This window comes from Tubulanus polymorphus, chromosome 10 (assembly GCF_964204645.1).
Source record: "Tubulanus polymorphus chromosome 10, tnTubPoly1.2, whole genome shotgun sequence".
Classification (NCBI taxonomy): Eukaryota; Metazoa; Nemertea; class Palaeonemertea; order Tubulaniformes; family Tubulanidae; genus Tubulanus; species Tubulanus polymorphus.
The window spans coordinates 6,131,788-6,147,209 of record NC_134034.1 but is presented as its reverse complement, the minus strand read 5'-3'; the positions used below and the strand labels follow the sequence as shown (position 1 = coordinate 6,147,209).

Here is a 15,422-nt window from a genome sequence, read left to right as displayed (position 1 = left end):
AATAAATTAGTTGTTAGTGTATGGCGGATCTGACAAATTGATCATGCTAGGTATTTTAACTGTTTCTTCATAAAGTGTGCATCTAGTAGCTTTGCCCAATTTGCCAATTTTATCAGCCAATCTGTATTTTTCAGTTTTTCTTATCATGTGGCAGTATGTTTAGGTATTTTACTTCTGTAATGATTTCATACTCTACTGACTTTCAAAACCAAGACCAACATTGCAATGCATATTAGGAATTTGTAACATACAGAACAATCTAATAACAGTTCTAAATTACTTCTGCAGAAAAATTACACTACAAGTGGGAAAAACCCTGTATCATTTAGGAAAGATTTTCAGTTATAATCCTAACCATCCGCAAAAGCAACCAAAGAGAAAATAGAAAAATACCCACCATTGGGACGTACTATAAGCTCTAGTTCTCCCGAATGATTTTCACGAGAAGCACGGATAAACATCACAACCTGCAATCAGTCATTAAGAATTCTGAATATCCAGTATAAATAGAGCCTCCACTACCAACTTGGCATGGGAATACAAAGATCTCCATACATACAGACACATATCAAAAAGAATTATTTCTCGTGAATACTGCCAAAATCATTGCAGTCTGCATAGCTGAGTCCATCCACACAAATTTGGACAAAAAAATAGCGAAAATGTAAGAAGTGCGACTTTCTTAACTTTTATACATGCAGCCTGCCTAAGAGTAACAATCCTCCAAACATTGTGATGCTAAATGGGATGTTTATCGATCTGAATCTGAAAGTTGCTCTCAACCAAGAATGTGGCAAAGCAACTATGTCTCCCAGGGGTAAGCGGTTTCAAACCAATCCACCAGATTTCTTGAAAATCTATGTAAAACTATAGGCTATATTGCATGAATAAGAAATTCAAGATGGCTGCCCTGGCAAAAATTCATCGAAACCTATCAAGAATTGTAGGCAGTATTGTGCTGAAAAGAAATTCAAGATGGATGCCTTGGCGGCCATATACAAAGGCCGAAATTCTCTACTTTCTGAAGGGGTGGACATCTCTCCTGCCCCAATCCTCACACTTGAGATTCATCAAGCTTCATTAAGAATTCAACCAGCAGTTAACTGATGTTGAATTGATACATCATGCATGTGTACTTGCTGAATCCAAATCACCAATTTGCTAACATTCTATTAATCGGCTGACGCATACACTAAGAAAATACTACACTCTCTGGCAATAATGACGAAATAAATGTTGCGATTATCTACGTATATATGGAAATAAACAGTTAATTAGAGTAGGCCTGTAAAGTATTGACTAATTTGTTTTTATTTCTGGACAGGTCAGCACTACTATAGAATATCAATTTTTTTACTTCGGCAATATCTTATCAACCGAGTAACAACTAGATGAGTTGGTACACCTCTGATGCCCCAACTTATAAGCTCTGTCTATACTAGACCAATTCCTCAACTTACAATCGGGTAACGCTGTCTATACCAATTGAAAACACGGGTATTGTAGCTAAATATGTTATTTGGTTTATAGGAATGAACCTCATACTATGTCAAACATGTGTACCAAGTTTAAGATATTTACCCATTGTTTTCCAATGCGCCCCCTGGTGGCCACAATTTATACTACAGCAAGCTGAATTTAAAAGGCATGTTCCTTGGACCATTTCCAACCTGTGTACCATGTTTGAAAACTAGAATAAGGCAGAGCCTCGAATGCCCTCGGCCTGAAATTCACCGCCACGTTAACGTCTAGGCTGTTAACCTCGTTTTTCATGTCGGCCCCCTGGTGGCCATAATCTGAATCGAATCAACCCAATTTTAAATAGGGTTCTGGCCCAAGTGATATCATACTTGTGAACCAAGTTTGAAAACAATCGGCCAGCAATTGCGGCCTCTAGGCTGTTAATGTCACTTGCGGCGGAGGCAACGGTGGCAGCTTATTCAGACAGGGGTAAATCTATATGCGCCCTTTCAACTTAAGTTGAGCCGGGGGCAAAAAAATAGCTTGAGAAATGAAGGATCCATCGCGCTAACTTCGTTTTCCAATGCAGCCCCCAAATGGCCACAATTTAAACTAGTGCAACCTGAATTTAATTACGAACATACCTCGCACCATTTCTTACCTGTATACCAAGTTTGAAAATTATTTCTCGAGAAATGAAAGCTCTATCGCTCCAACGTTGTTTTTCAATCAAGTCCCCTGGTGGCCACAGTAAAAATTTTCAGTGACCTAATTTCATGTTCAATAAAATTTGCCAGCCCTACTCTACGTCTGCATAACATTCTATGATCCAAGGTGAAATACTTCAGTAGTTATAGATTTTTATAATAACATAATAATATAATAATTAACTGTCCTAAGAAATTACATCTCAATAATGTTTACCTGCTCATGAGTATGTTGAGAAACATCTCGTCCATTAATGTATAAAACTTGGTCCCCTTCATTGAGGCGAGGTATACATGTATCTGCTGGTGTACCGGGAGCAACACGAGATACTATTATTGGCATGTTTTGGTCAGCACCACCCTGAAATGAGACAAAACATCATACAGTAATCTCCAAGTATCTCTCACTATAAATCTCTATTTGTGTGGATATGAATCTGCTGACTTCTACTACATACAAAGCACATGATACGAAAAATCTGTTTCCGATATATTATCTTCAACTGTTTTCAGTTTAAGCCATTACAGTAAATCATTTGCAAGTCTGACCTCAAAATAAGAGGAAAAAAGGTTTTCTCCTCTGACTTACACATATCACTTTATCACCAAGTTTCAAGGTATTCAAGGTATATGCCAAAAATAATGAATTCCATTCGCAGATAGTTAGATTCAGAAAAGCTAACACTGTTACATCATACTACTCGAAATATAATTATTATACCCAATAATGGCAGCTAGAATTCATTTAAATTGTTTTACCAACGATTATAACATGCAAGGACAGACTTAGCAGATATCAAGAACTATATATAAAACTGAAGGCAGTTAATCACTTTGACTAAGACCAACATAAAACCAAACAAGATGAAAATTCTGGGTAAGATCTGTGTCACTGAATGCGTGCAGCACCTGGTACAATCTGGGAAAGTAAAAAACCTAAAAACATACAATATAAAATGCCCAGAAGCAAAGTGGTAGAATTAACTACAGGTTCATGTGAACACCTGCTTTTATCTGCAGCTACACCTCAGCGAGTAGACCTAGCTATCCTTGTCATATGTGGTAATCTCATTCAATTTCTCCGGCCAAGGTTCTTAATCCTTATATTCAACCGACAAATATCATGCAAGCTTGCAGCTTGCGACTGATTTTGGACCATGCATCAATCAAGTAATAAACTTGTAATAACTTAGTTGAATTAAATTCTTTTCATTGAGTTAGGATATCAGTACTAGGTAGGACTATACATGTGTATAAAGCAATAATGCATATAAGCCAGCGTACTCAGTAGTTCGATCTACTAAATTGTTTTAACAAAGTTGTTCATAAGTCGAATGTTGTACGAAATTTATGAACACTACTTCGTTTGAGTTACAAGTATTAGAGCTATGAAGAACTGGGAACCCTAATTATCTCAGAGAGTATACTTACGGTAATCACCCTACGTGCAGATAATTCTGAATATAATAAATACTTTTGCAGTTAATAGCCTTTCGTCACCAGAGCTTGGTAGACCCGGTGTTGTAGTGGTTACAGCGTTTAAATAGCAGTCTGCAGGTTGGGAGTTCAAATTGTCAATTGCTTTTTCTTCTGAAGCAAATGTCCCTATTTGCATGGTTCCAACAGTTATATGAATTCAAAATTCCCAAGTTTCTCCCAAGTATTTCATGGATGAATTTTCAATTTTCCCAAATGGAAATGAATGCATATCATCGTGCTACAGTCAACATTTTAGTGGTGACTGGTTGATAAAGGTGATTTTCAAGGGAACGATGGGCTAATCCCAATTCCATGAAGAGATATGTCCTATGGCTCATAAGTCGATGAGACATACATGGACTTTGACACTTAACATTGAGAAAATTGGAAGTTCCAATTTGGAAAAATGGACAAGGGCCCTAGGGCAGGCTAGGCATCTATTTAGCTTAAGTTAGCTCAAGTATAGCCTAAATGTTTTGTTTTTTAACAAATTCTGAAAAATGTCAAAATTATACACGTCACATAGCACTCATTGGAATTTTGAAAGTTGTGTGAGTCATACTCAAAAAATAAAACTAAAAGCTTTAAGTCGTCTTAGCCACGTGTCGGTGTAGTGCTAATTTTTATCACTAATTGCGTCCCATACCACTACCCATTGAAATACTACGCGGAGCATTAGTGACGAATAGCCAGCATCTCTGTTGTCCAGCAGTATGGATAAGGGATTGCACTGTTCATGGAAGTTTTTAATATTCTAGACAGTTTTGATCATCAGTTTGGTGTCTTCTTTATTCAAATAAGTATTGTGTGATATTCATCCATGTATTTGTATGCAAGTTTTTTTTCACCATGATACGTGATAGTGTAAAATTTTCAAATGAACCCATTATCAATAAATAACCCTAAAAACTGATTAATTCCATTGTTTGTTTAGGCAAACAGAGCAAGTAGTACAGTAAGTGCGTTGCTCGCACCTCCTACTATAAAGTCTATTAGGCTTAAAAATATTGATACCTTGTTTCTCATTTCCCCTGAGCTATGTGTACATTTCTTTTTTCATATACGTAGAGGGCTGCTCATGCAATAAACTACCAATTTCATTTTGATATCCTCTCACCTGCCATTTGCCATTTGTTTGAAACTATTTGAATTTTGAATTTGAACGTTTATGGCTAGATACGATTGACGCTAACCAGCGGTTACAATTCGTACAATACATTATGCAGTCTCCCATTGGCTGGAATTCCTGCGCTTAATTCTGTTGCACTGCAGCTAAGCTCAGCTGGTTATGCTTGAAAGCAACTTTAAGCCTACCATAGGCTGGAGTAAACCATAAGCAACTAGCCAGAGAAGTCTTCGCGACGAGTCGGTAGGCATTGGCCGGCTGGCTTAATTCGGCTTATATTGAGCAGTTATGGTAGCAACTGGAGGTCTACCAGGACTCACGCGAAGCAGCAGAACACACACATGGCCAAACTTCGTATATTCACAATACAAATGGGATATAGTATGAATTTCAATTATTTCAGCGATAAGGGTTTCAAGGAACAATATAACTATATAATGTGATATGGCTAACTTAATAAATGAAGTTGCCGCAGTGAAGCTAGTGAGGAACTGTTTCGATTGAGAGTACAAGTCAAAAGCGTATAAAATTGTGTACATAGTTACATAACTATTATCAGTTAATTGCAGACGAAACATGAAGCCTTAACGGCCATTTACAAAAAGATTATAGCTATCACAAATATAAGAAAAAAATGAGATAGGACCTAAGTTAACATACTGGCCAATTTTAAATTTTTAAAGACTATTTCACTAATGTGTAGTCAGTGCGGAACGTTTGGTTAATGAGGTAGAGAGGTAGTAGGTTGTCATGATTTACACGAATTTGCAAGAATGATGAGGGGTGGTAGGTTTTCATGATTTGCGTGAATTTCACAGACTCAAACCCAACACGTGGCCACTAGATCGACGGCAAACAACAGCCGAGGCCTCCTCAGTTACTACTGGTGAAAGTTCTTAACGAAATGTAAACGGCAACTCATCCAAACTATCATGCATATCACCTTGCTTATGACGCCAACAGCTACTAATTTTATGTCTCAAAGCTATTTTCCAGCTCAATTGTTTGTGTAGGGCAAGATTTTTGAGGGGGCAGGTGAAATTTCAGATATGCTTACCCCATAGAAAGTGATTTTCATTCCTTAGAACAAACCCTGAGTCGACTTAAGAGATTTTTATGTTAGGATCAGAAAAATATGTATTGGAATTTCACTGACGCAGCTGGTTAACCGAGTCAACCGATACCGAATAGGGCGGAGTCTACTTTACATTTGTCGCTATGGTGGGTTGCCTTCATTTGCTCATAATTCCATTCCGTAATTTCTTATGTTCCCTCTCCCTCAATATTAACATGACTTGACAATGATCATTGTGATCTGTGAGGTGGCCAAAAAGCACATAGATGGCACTACTACCGATCTGATCCCTAGCTAACAACTGTTTTTTCACAACCTTCCAATCATCTAAGTGTGTTTCTCCCTGGACAAAGCCACTATTCAGGTTATTTGGCTAATTCGGATTGAAATTTTGAGGTTAACTTAAGATGCCCATTTCACAAATGCGAATAAACTTTAATTTGAATTATAATTTTACCTTGCTATGGATCAGGATGGTTTTGGTTAGTACGAAAAATAATAAACCAAATATCAAAACAATCCACTGAAGTGCCTTTAAATTGCATTGCATCTACAGATTGACAAATCAATAGATGGACGATGAATGAAAAGCATTAGCCTGCTGGCACTAATGTCCCAAGCAGGCTAAAAACTGTTTGATATGTTGTAAGTATCTTAAATTTCCATTAAATATGGCCAGAAGCAAGCTATTAGCCTCAGAATTCAGACGAAAATGACCTTTCTCGGCACAAACATATAAACAAGGTCACATGATGGCCATATTGTGTCAATTTTTCTCGAGATGATGGGCCCTAGGGCAATAGCTACACATAGATCAGTAAAATATGATTGATCAAAGCACATTGTATTAAAATTGACCTTGAAAACAGTGAATATAAGCAGAGAGCTTATTTTGGGTGAAAAATAAAGGCCACAAGGTAATCGTTATTCTGATTGGACCATTATTAGGCCAGCTGGTGAGTCTTAAGATAGATGCATGTATCAACCAAAAATTAAGACAGTATATCAAAGCATTTTCAAAACTTCCCAAATAAGTTGATTGCGTCTATGGACGAAAAGTGAACGTAATAGCTGGCTGGGGCTATGCCCAAGTAGCATAAAAATAAAGACTAACTTCTAAACAAAATGACACCATATTCAAAGTTCATCAGAAAAGATATAAATTCACAATCTTTCCTTAACGTTTTCAAACATATATTCATCTGCAACACAACCTTAACTCATTGCCTGCCAAAAACGTACTGGTACATTCGATATCACCCATCACTTGCCTGGCAAAACTGTACTGGTACGGTTTACTTGTTTCTAAACTTTAATGATAGATGGCAAATTCATCGCACAACACCAGTTAGTTTAATGCATTTTACGACTAAAACAAACTATCAGTCGTTCTATGCAGTGTGTTAGTAACATCATCTATTCAAATGGGGGCTGAACACGCATGAATGGGCATATTTTATGCAAAATACCCCCTCTGCATAGGTCATTGTTGCAGATTTTATCACTCTTAGAAGAAATGCTGCTTATTTCACATGAAAAAGCAAGGCCAGATGAACAAAATAAACAAATTTGATATCTCTTTAGTTTTTGTTTTATGAATCTCTGAAAAACAGAAATCATGGAAAAGCGCAGCATTTTCTGAAAAAAAAGGCCTGGCAGGCAAAGAGTTAAATGAATGACTGCTCAATTCCCCCCTCTATGAGCTATTCAGGCAGATATTGCCAAAATTTAGATATTGATAAATAATTCTTTGCAGCTATATTCTCAATGACATTGATATGAGTAGCAACTGTCTCCCTCAATATAACAGGTCACTAAATCTAATAACTTTCATTATTGCTACAGTCCACCTTGCTGAGTTTAAAATAGCTAAAACGATAATTCTGCAAACGACTTTACTATAATATGGTGACATACACTTAGTATACTGAATTAGATTCAATTGGCAATAATGACTGCATATCCGGGATATACTTTATTGAGTTTAGAATACAAAGAATATAGATTATGGTTTATAATCAGAATATGTATAGGAGCTAAATCCAAAATGGTAATAATCACTACAACCATAAAAACAATAATGCAAAGAAAGGCAACAAAAAGTTACTTCGCCACCAGATTGAAAAAAAAAATAGAATGGAACAGCTGTAGTATTCTCTACTAAAACTTACGCCACGTTTTCTACCACCCTACAAATATACAATATCAATATACATATAAAATTACCAGTATACAATAATTGAAAAAGAAAACATTGATAAGCAAATAGGAAATATTCACTTCAGAAATGAAAAAGTCAACAAAATTTTAATTAACAAAACAAGAATCCCAAGGGCTTCGATACTGTGGTTATATTAGTAACCAGGTTCGTGCCATAGTACTCTGCCAATAAGTCACACAATTATATGCAATCTCCTTGCCTATAGCATAGGCCCTATGTAGTTTGACTCCTCCGGTACGCAATTATGCCCATATTGAGTGTGAGGCTCTTTCAATTATTTATGGAGTCAAGCAAGTTCACAAGTACCTATATGGTAGAAGGTTTTGGTTGGTAACAGACCACAAAACCATTTGTTACAAAATTTGGTTCCAAAACAGGAAGTCATGCCCTAGTAGCTCTCCGGTAATTAAAGTTGGTCACTTTTCTTAATGGCGTATGACTATAACATTGTACACAGAAATGATAAAAATCATGAAAACTGTCACATTCTGTGTAGGTTTCCTAATCCTAATGCTAAGATGGAAGCAATGAAACTACTGTACAGCTTAGAATTAAATTAACATCATTAACGTTTATTTTCTGTTTCGTTTACGTTTAAACAGAAATTGATTGGCCTTTTGAAATGAAATCTAATGTGTACCGTACATCGTTGTATCGGTTTTAAAGTGCGTTCAAATCGCGTGTACCATGCGTTTCAATTGCTACGATAAATGAAAACGCAACGCGTTCAACACGCAAACGATGTGCAATTTTTGTTAAATTAATTCTAAGCTGTACCGTAGATATTGATTATTAAACATAAGTTAACATGCTACCTATCAATGATGTAGACATTTAGTCTGAGACTAGAAAGGATCCAACGATGTCGAAAGTTTATCAATACATACTGAATGGTTGGCCTAATCACTGCAAAGATTCTGATATTTTGCCTTACTGTAGGTGCGGTAAAAATCATCTATAGATCAGTGTTGTGTACTTCGAGGGATGAGGGTTGCAATACAAACAAATTCAAACAGTTCATGTGGGATGACTCAGATGACGCTCGGAATATTTTGGCATTATTTGTATCAAGTCACTAGCAATAAATTATTTGTGGTATCCAGGCATTGATCAAGATATTGAAAATTTAGTACAAAACTGTCATTTGTGTCTTAGCATGAGACATGCTCCAGTTAATGGCGACCAAAAATGGTCCATGGGAGAGGATTCATGTAGATTTGGGTGATATTGGAGGTAAACACTACCTCATTATTGTTGATTGTTTCTCTAAATGGCTAATATATTATTATGATGACATCAATATCTTGATGTCTTGGCGGCTTGAGTGCGGATGCGGGCAGCTTGAGTGCTAATGGGTTACCTAGTGCAGATATTGATATAACTTCGAGTTATACAATCCAAGTATATATAATACATTGCACAAGCTAAAAATTCTTTTTAAGGACTTTTGAGTGTTTTGATGGTGAAAAATTTGAGAATCATTACCGAGATATGATAGTGATACTCAGGATTGTCAATCATTGTAGCTGACAGTTTGGTCTAATTGGATGTCATTTCATTATTTTGGTTGAAAGACCCAACAAGAGCTCCTAGGGGTCTGACGCGACAGTTTCACAAATTATAAAAGATTTAAAACCTGTCCTTCAATCAATTCCAGATTTCAAATGCTTTAAGATCAGGTCTTTAAATAAATCATATTTCCATGACTTTGCAGAAAATTTAGAAATATCAAGATGTGTATGAAACTAGAAAGAAACTTTAAAAGAGGACGTTCGTTTGTGAAACGCATATAGACCTAGACACCCCCACATTGATTGGAAAATTTGAATACCGGCTATTCAAGTGTCATCCTACTGCGTAATTCAAAAATTATTCTTTGGGATTCAAAAATCGAGGAATCAACCATAAATTCTGCCTTAAGTTTTACATTTACTCAAAAAATTGAGTAGGAGGCCGGTGAAGGTTTTAACGTTGAGACTGAATGCAAGTGGATTTAGGGGTTGGACTAGTCCTACCCTTCAGAATTTGAATGTGCCCACCAAAAAGTATTTGAATAGATTTTCTAAGCAAAAGTAAATCCAAATGTCATAAAATACCCCTTTTGGTCCTATATATTCGGAGGGCCAAAGGAACCCCACCAATGTTTGCCTTGCACTTAGATAACCATAAAATAAAAGTAGTCAGGAAGTATTAATGGCAAGAAAACTTGAGTAAAATATTTATCAAACACATTTAATAACAGGATATGATCTGTAGTCAAATGTGTGTCTGCCAGATGATGTTTCTTCTAGGCTGTTTATATCCTAAAAATAAAAAAAAACAAAAACAACGACAATTGATATTTCAATACATGTCCCCTGGACAAGAATTATTTCAGAGAGAGTCTATAAAACGTGAATACTTGATTGTACAATCTAATGGCATAGCAGTTGGCTCCAGTTGAAAAATCATTGGACAAAAGAAAAAATCAAAAAAGTTTTGGCGCCAAAAAATCTAATTTGTTGTCAGGTTTGTTTACAGATGTGCGCGATGCACGTGGTTATATTATCGTTTACATCTGACGTCATCGGCAGATCGCAAGCCCCGCCCCACGTGTCAATCAAATGGCTCATAGGCAAAATGTTAAAAGAACCCTACTAAAAAAACTATGCAGTGTAACAATCCGGGATTTTCGGTACAGAATCTGACGCCAAATACCTTTCTCTTAAAGGTTTTTTGGTGTATATCGGATAAATAATAATTATGATATTCACTTCATAAAATTTGAAGTGGATTGCTTCTGATTCATGGCGGCTGTATTTAGTCACGTAGGTCAAACTGACAGCATGTGTGTGCATGTCGAGCGGACCATTGCGTAATTTTCAATGCTGCGAACGTCTCTAGATTCTCACTGGGCCTCTATGCGCTCACAAAGAATTAAGTTAAGTCTCCATATATGTTGACACTCACCTTTAAAGAGACTTCGTACGGTCCTCTAATCTAAAGTTAACATCCACGATACAACGATTTTAAAAATGGCACTTCTGTCGATCACTATACCCTCTACGTCATAAAGCAACACGTGATGTGTGATGTCACATAAACGGCGTGAAGAGCATTTTTTCAAGAGGGCACAGCAAAAACTAACCAACTATTTTTAACCAAATTCAATCCCAACTTGAAGACACCATTTCTGATGCGGAATTTGAGGAAATCTCTAACTAACTAACTAACTAACTTTAAAACGACCTTAAACGGCTGTCAACCAAATCGGAAGTGCGTCATCAACCGGCAAACCGATCACATAAGGACGTTCGTCTAACGAACGTCCTAATAAAAATGAAATTCAACAATCTATTACTATAAATTAACACTTATCACGATTCATTGCCCCTTTTTTAGATTTCAATACATTTGTTCATTTAGCCAATTGGCGCACATAAAAAAGAACCCCAAGGGGCACTATGGCCAGCCTGTCAGCATTTCATAAAATGGCAAATTACAAATTCTGTGGGTTATTTGAGTCAATACCTATAATTTACACAATACAATTGCAGGACAAACAGCTACTGGAGCTGGCAGAGACAAATACCTCAGATAAATCATTTCCCTTGGTCTTATTGATTTGAATGCGGAACAGAATAGAATTTTCTGAAATTTGATCAATAAAACTAAATTGAATTGGATTTGATGTTTCATTTGTTCAATATAGTAAAATTGAATTGGATTTGATATTTTTTGCAGAATAAAATTTGATTGAATTTGCAGTTTGAGCACATGGCTAATTAACATATCAAGGTCATCCCTCCGATTTGAGAAAAAGCTATTTTTCCACAACTGCATAATTGTCAATGACATTTTCTGAAGTGCATCTTAAAATTACAATTTTTGGAACTAAAATTTGTCCAATGGTTTTTACCAATATTTTCTAAATTTGGATTGATCGCCAATGGTTTTTCTATACGACCCGGCCCTGCGGTATTGCATTTAGCCACCGGCGAAATCCGCCATCTTTTTACGTCATAGCAGACCAAGAAAAACAGCTATGCGGGGCAGGTGGGCGGGATTCCCACCATAGGAAAGGGTAAGTACTACTCGGAAATACAAATTTTAGTTCCAAAAATTGTAATATTTCCGTCGAGTACTGTACCCTTTCCTGTGGTTTTTGCTAGACTAGCCTAGCACAAGGATGGTGGGAAAGGTAGATAGAAAAACCACCGCTCAAACGCAAGGTAAGAGGGAAAAAGAGAGCACTTACCCAAGCACGGAATGGAACACTGTAGCACAGGGAAGACCGGTTGGCCACAGTGAGTCCGTCCAGCTCAGGGGCCCCCCCCAGAATTTTGCGAAATTAATACTTGCAGATATGAGCCCAAACTATGTACAAGGATACACCCCCTGTGATCCTGATAATGCAACATAAATATTCTACACTAAAGGATCCGATCGGAAAGAACGGACACCTTGAGCCATGACAACAGGACCAAGTGAAGCTAATGAGCCTAACTGGCCTGAAACATCCCGTTAATAAAATGACGTGAATGTCGATGGAGAATTCCAAAAGGCGGCCCGACAGACTTCCTCCAACGCCCGAAAAGGCTGCGCAGGAAGTAGCCATAGACCTCACTTGATGAGAAACCACTCCCTCCGAGGAAAGATTCTCCTTCAATAAAATGTCCTTGATTAGTGAAGAGACCCATCGGGCCACTGTGTCCCGCGAAATATCACCCTTTAGGTGATCCAGCAGCGGAATAAATAACGCTCTCGTGCCCCTCCGTGAAGCAGAGCGATCTAAATAGAAACACAACGCCCGCACAGGACATAAAGTCCTGTCCGGGATGCCCGGTTCCACTCGATGTTTTAGGGCTTCAATTCGCCATTGACGCCCAACCGAGCCTGGTCGTTGGTTCTTTGCCAAAAATTCCAAAGCAGGCCGCAGCGAAACAAATTCCTTCGCTTGCCCAAAGACAATATGACCTTGTCGGACTGAAAGCACATGAATCTCAGAGCGACGGGCCGAGCAAGCCAAGAACAGCAAAAATTCAGTCTTTTTTGACAAATTTGCAAATGACGCTGCCGAAAGAGGTTCAAATGGAGCCTCCATAAACTTCTTCAAAATTACAGACAGATCCCATGGTGGAGCTGTCCTTGGTACCCGAGGCCGGGAAATAGAAAACCCTGCAACCAGCTGGGATATCCGATGATCCCCTGCTACATTTGGCCATCCAGAAGCACGCAATGTATGAGAAATCGCGGAGCGGTAACCTTTAATAGTTATGACCTGCAAACCTTTTACTACAAATAGGTGCAGTAAAAAATCTGCCAATTGAGCTACAGAGGGTGAGCATGGATCAATTTCCCCTGCAGCACACCAATCCGCAAAATGACTCCATTTGGCATCGTAAATGGTACTTGTTGATGGCCGCTTAGATCCTGCGATAAAGGAGGCAGCCTGTTCTGAAAAGCCTGAAGCTGACAAGGATCGCTGGACAATGGCCAGGCGAGCAGATTTAACCACTGGCTGTTTGGATGATGCCGAAAGTTCCCCTGAGACAGAAGCGATGGGAAATTCGGAAGAATCCTGGGGTTGTCGCACAGTAGGTTGAGAAGTGGTAGGAACCATTTCTGAGCCGGCCAACATGGTGCTACCAGAACTATGTTGCAATTGACTGATCTCTCTATTTGATCCAGTAAGCGCGGCAGGACTGGTGTGGGCGGGAACGCATACGCATGCATCCCCGACCAGTCCAGAGAGAAGGCATCGACCCCCCACGCTTCCGTGTCTGGAAACGGGGACACAAACAGAGGACACCTCCGATTGAACCGGGTGGCAAACAGATCCAGCAGCGGATTGCCAAACATGCCCCGAACCCGATCGGCTACTTCTTGGTGGAGAACCCATTCTGTCGCAATAGCCTGACCTCGACGAGACAGAGCATCGGCCATCACGTTCCTTTTCCCTGCTAAATGTGCCACAGTCAGGGACACGCCCTTTGACTGGCACCAAAGAAGAATTTTGGCCGACAGACCTGTGAGGGTTTCTGAGTGAGTGCCCCCTTGGTTCTGAAGGTAAGCCCTCACTGTTGAATTGTCTGTGGCTAACCAAACATGGTGGCCCTATGTGGTTGGTGGCCTCGTAGCGAGACCATCTCCCGGACTCGGTTCTCCAGATGTGCCCCCCATCCTTGGTGACTGGCATCCGTGAATACACGAACTGGAGCCTCTAACGGGGCTAGTGACACCCTGAGCCGAAGATTCGTAGTTGCCGCCCACCACTGAAGATCCGGACTTAGATCGGTTGGAGGTACGGGAATCAAGGCCTCCCAGTTGCCCTTCGACTGAGACCAGAAGACCTTCCAATATTGTTGCAAGCGCCTGCTTCTGAGGCGGCCTAAGGGCACCACCAGACCCATGGAGCTGATGGAGCCTAGGAGCCATGACCAGTAACGAGCTGTTCTCGGGGTTGTGGACACTCCCGCTACAGCTTCTTGAAGTTTGGCTACTCGAACCATAGACGGAAAGACTTCGCCGATTTGGAGATCGAAGTCCATGCCGAGATAAGTGAACTGTTGGGCCGGCGTCAACTGAGATTTTTCCCTGTTTACGCGGAACCCTAGCTGATGGACTAAGTCCAAGACTGAGGTCATTGCCTCCCGACATTCCTGAGCCGAATTCGCGACTATTAACCAGTCGTCGAGGTAAACGAAAAGTCGAACACCCCTTGACTGAAGTACCTTCTGAACTGACTTGACCAACTTGGTGAAAACCCACGGGGCCGTACTGAGGCCAAATGCCTTTCCACTTTATCCTGAAAAATCTCCGAGATTTTGGGTGAATTGGAACCTGAAAGTAAGCATCTTTCAGGTCCAATGAAGCCGCCCATTGACCCGGATGGAGCCCTTGAATCACGTCCTTGGGCTTGGTCATCTGGAACCTTGGAATGTCTAGGTGCCGATTGAGGGATGACAGATCTATCACTGTCCGTTGACCCCCTGTGGCCTTTGGTACCATGAATATTCGAGAAAACCAGCCGGGAGAAGTTTCGTTGCAAACTGGTTCTATCGCTCCCTTCTCGGCCAATTCCTTGAGAGCCGGAGAGATAAAGTTCTCCTGACCTGGTTTTGGCCGCATGTCGGGAGGTGACCTCATCAGGCGCGGTTGCCTTAGGAAACGGAGACGGTAGCCACGAGAGACGACCCGGGAGGGCCAACCGTCTCCAAAGAGGTCGGACCAGTGGGTTGCTGCCTGCTGCAGACAACCTCCCACTGGTCCCAAGAATTCATTTCGAGTTTTTCCGAAAGAAAGAGCCCCTTTTTGGAGCCTTCCCTTTGCCTCGATACGAACCGGAACTGTTACGACCGGACGAGGCTTGAC

The 15,422-nt window shown here is 39.6% G+C and overlaps 1 protein-coding gene across 6 annotated transcripts in view; it reads right to left on the bottom strand.

Annotated features, from left to right (window-relative positions):
* LOC141911956 (tyrosine-protein phosphatase non-receptor type 4-like) overlaps window positions 1-15,422 on the bottom strand; it is a 102,905-nt gene that overhangs the window by 22,270 nt on the left and 65,213 nt on the right. For 5 of the 6 annotated variants that reach the window (XM_074803080.1, XM_074803081.1, XM_074803083.1 and 2 more), the window contains exons 15-17: window positions 8,020-8,037; window positions 2,386-2,529; window positions 398-467 (exon numbers count right to left, since the gene is read on the bottom strand). In XM_074803080.1, coding sequence (XP_074659181.1) covers window positions 398-467; window positions 2,386-2,529; window positions 8,020-8,037 — 232 coding nt within the window. The remainder of the gene's footprint in view (window positions 1-397; window positions 468-2,385; window positions 2,530-8,019; window positions 8,038-15,422) is intronic. The other variant, XM_074803084.1, reaches the window with a different exon arrangement.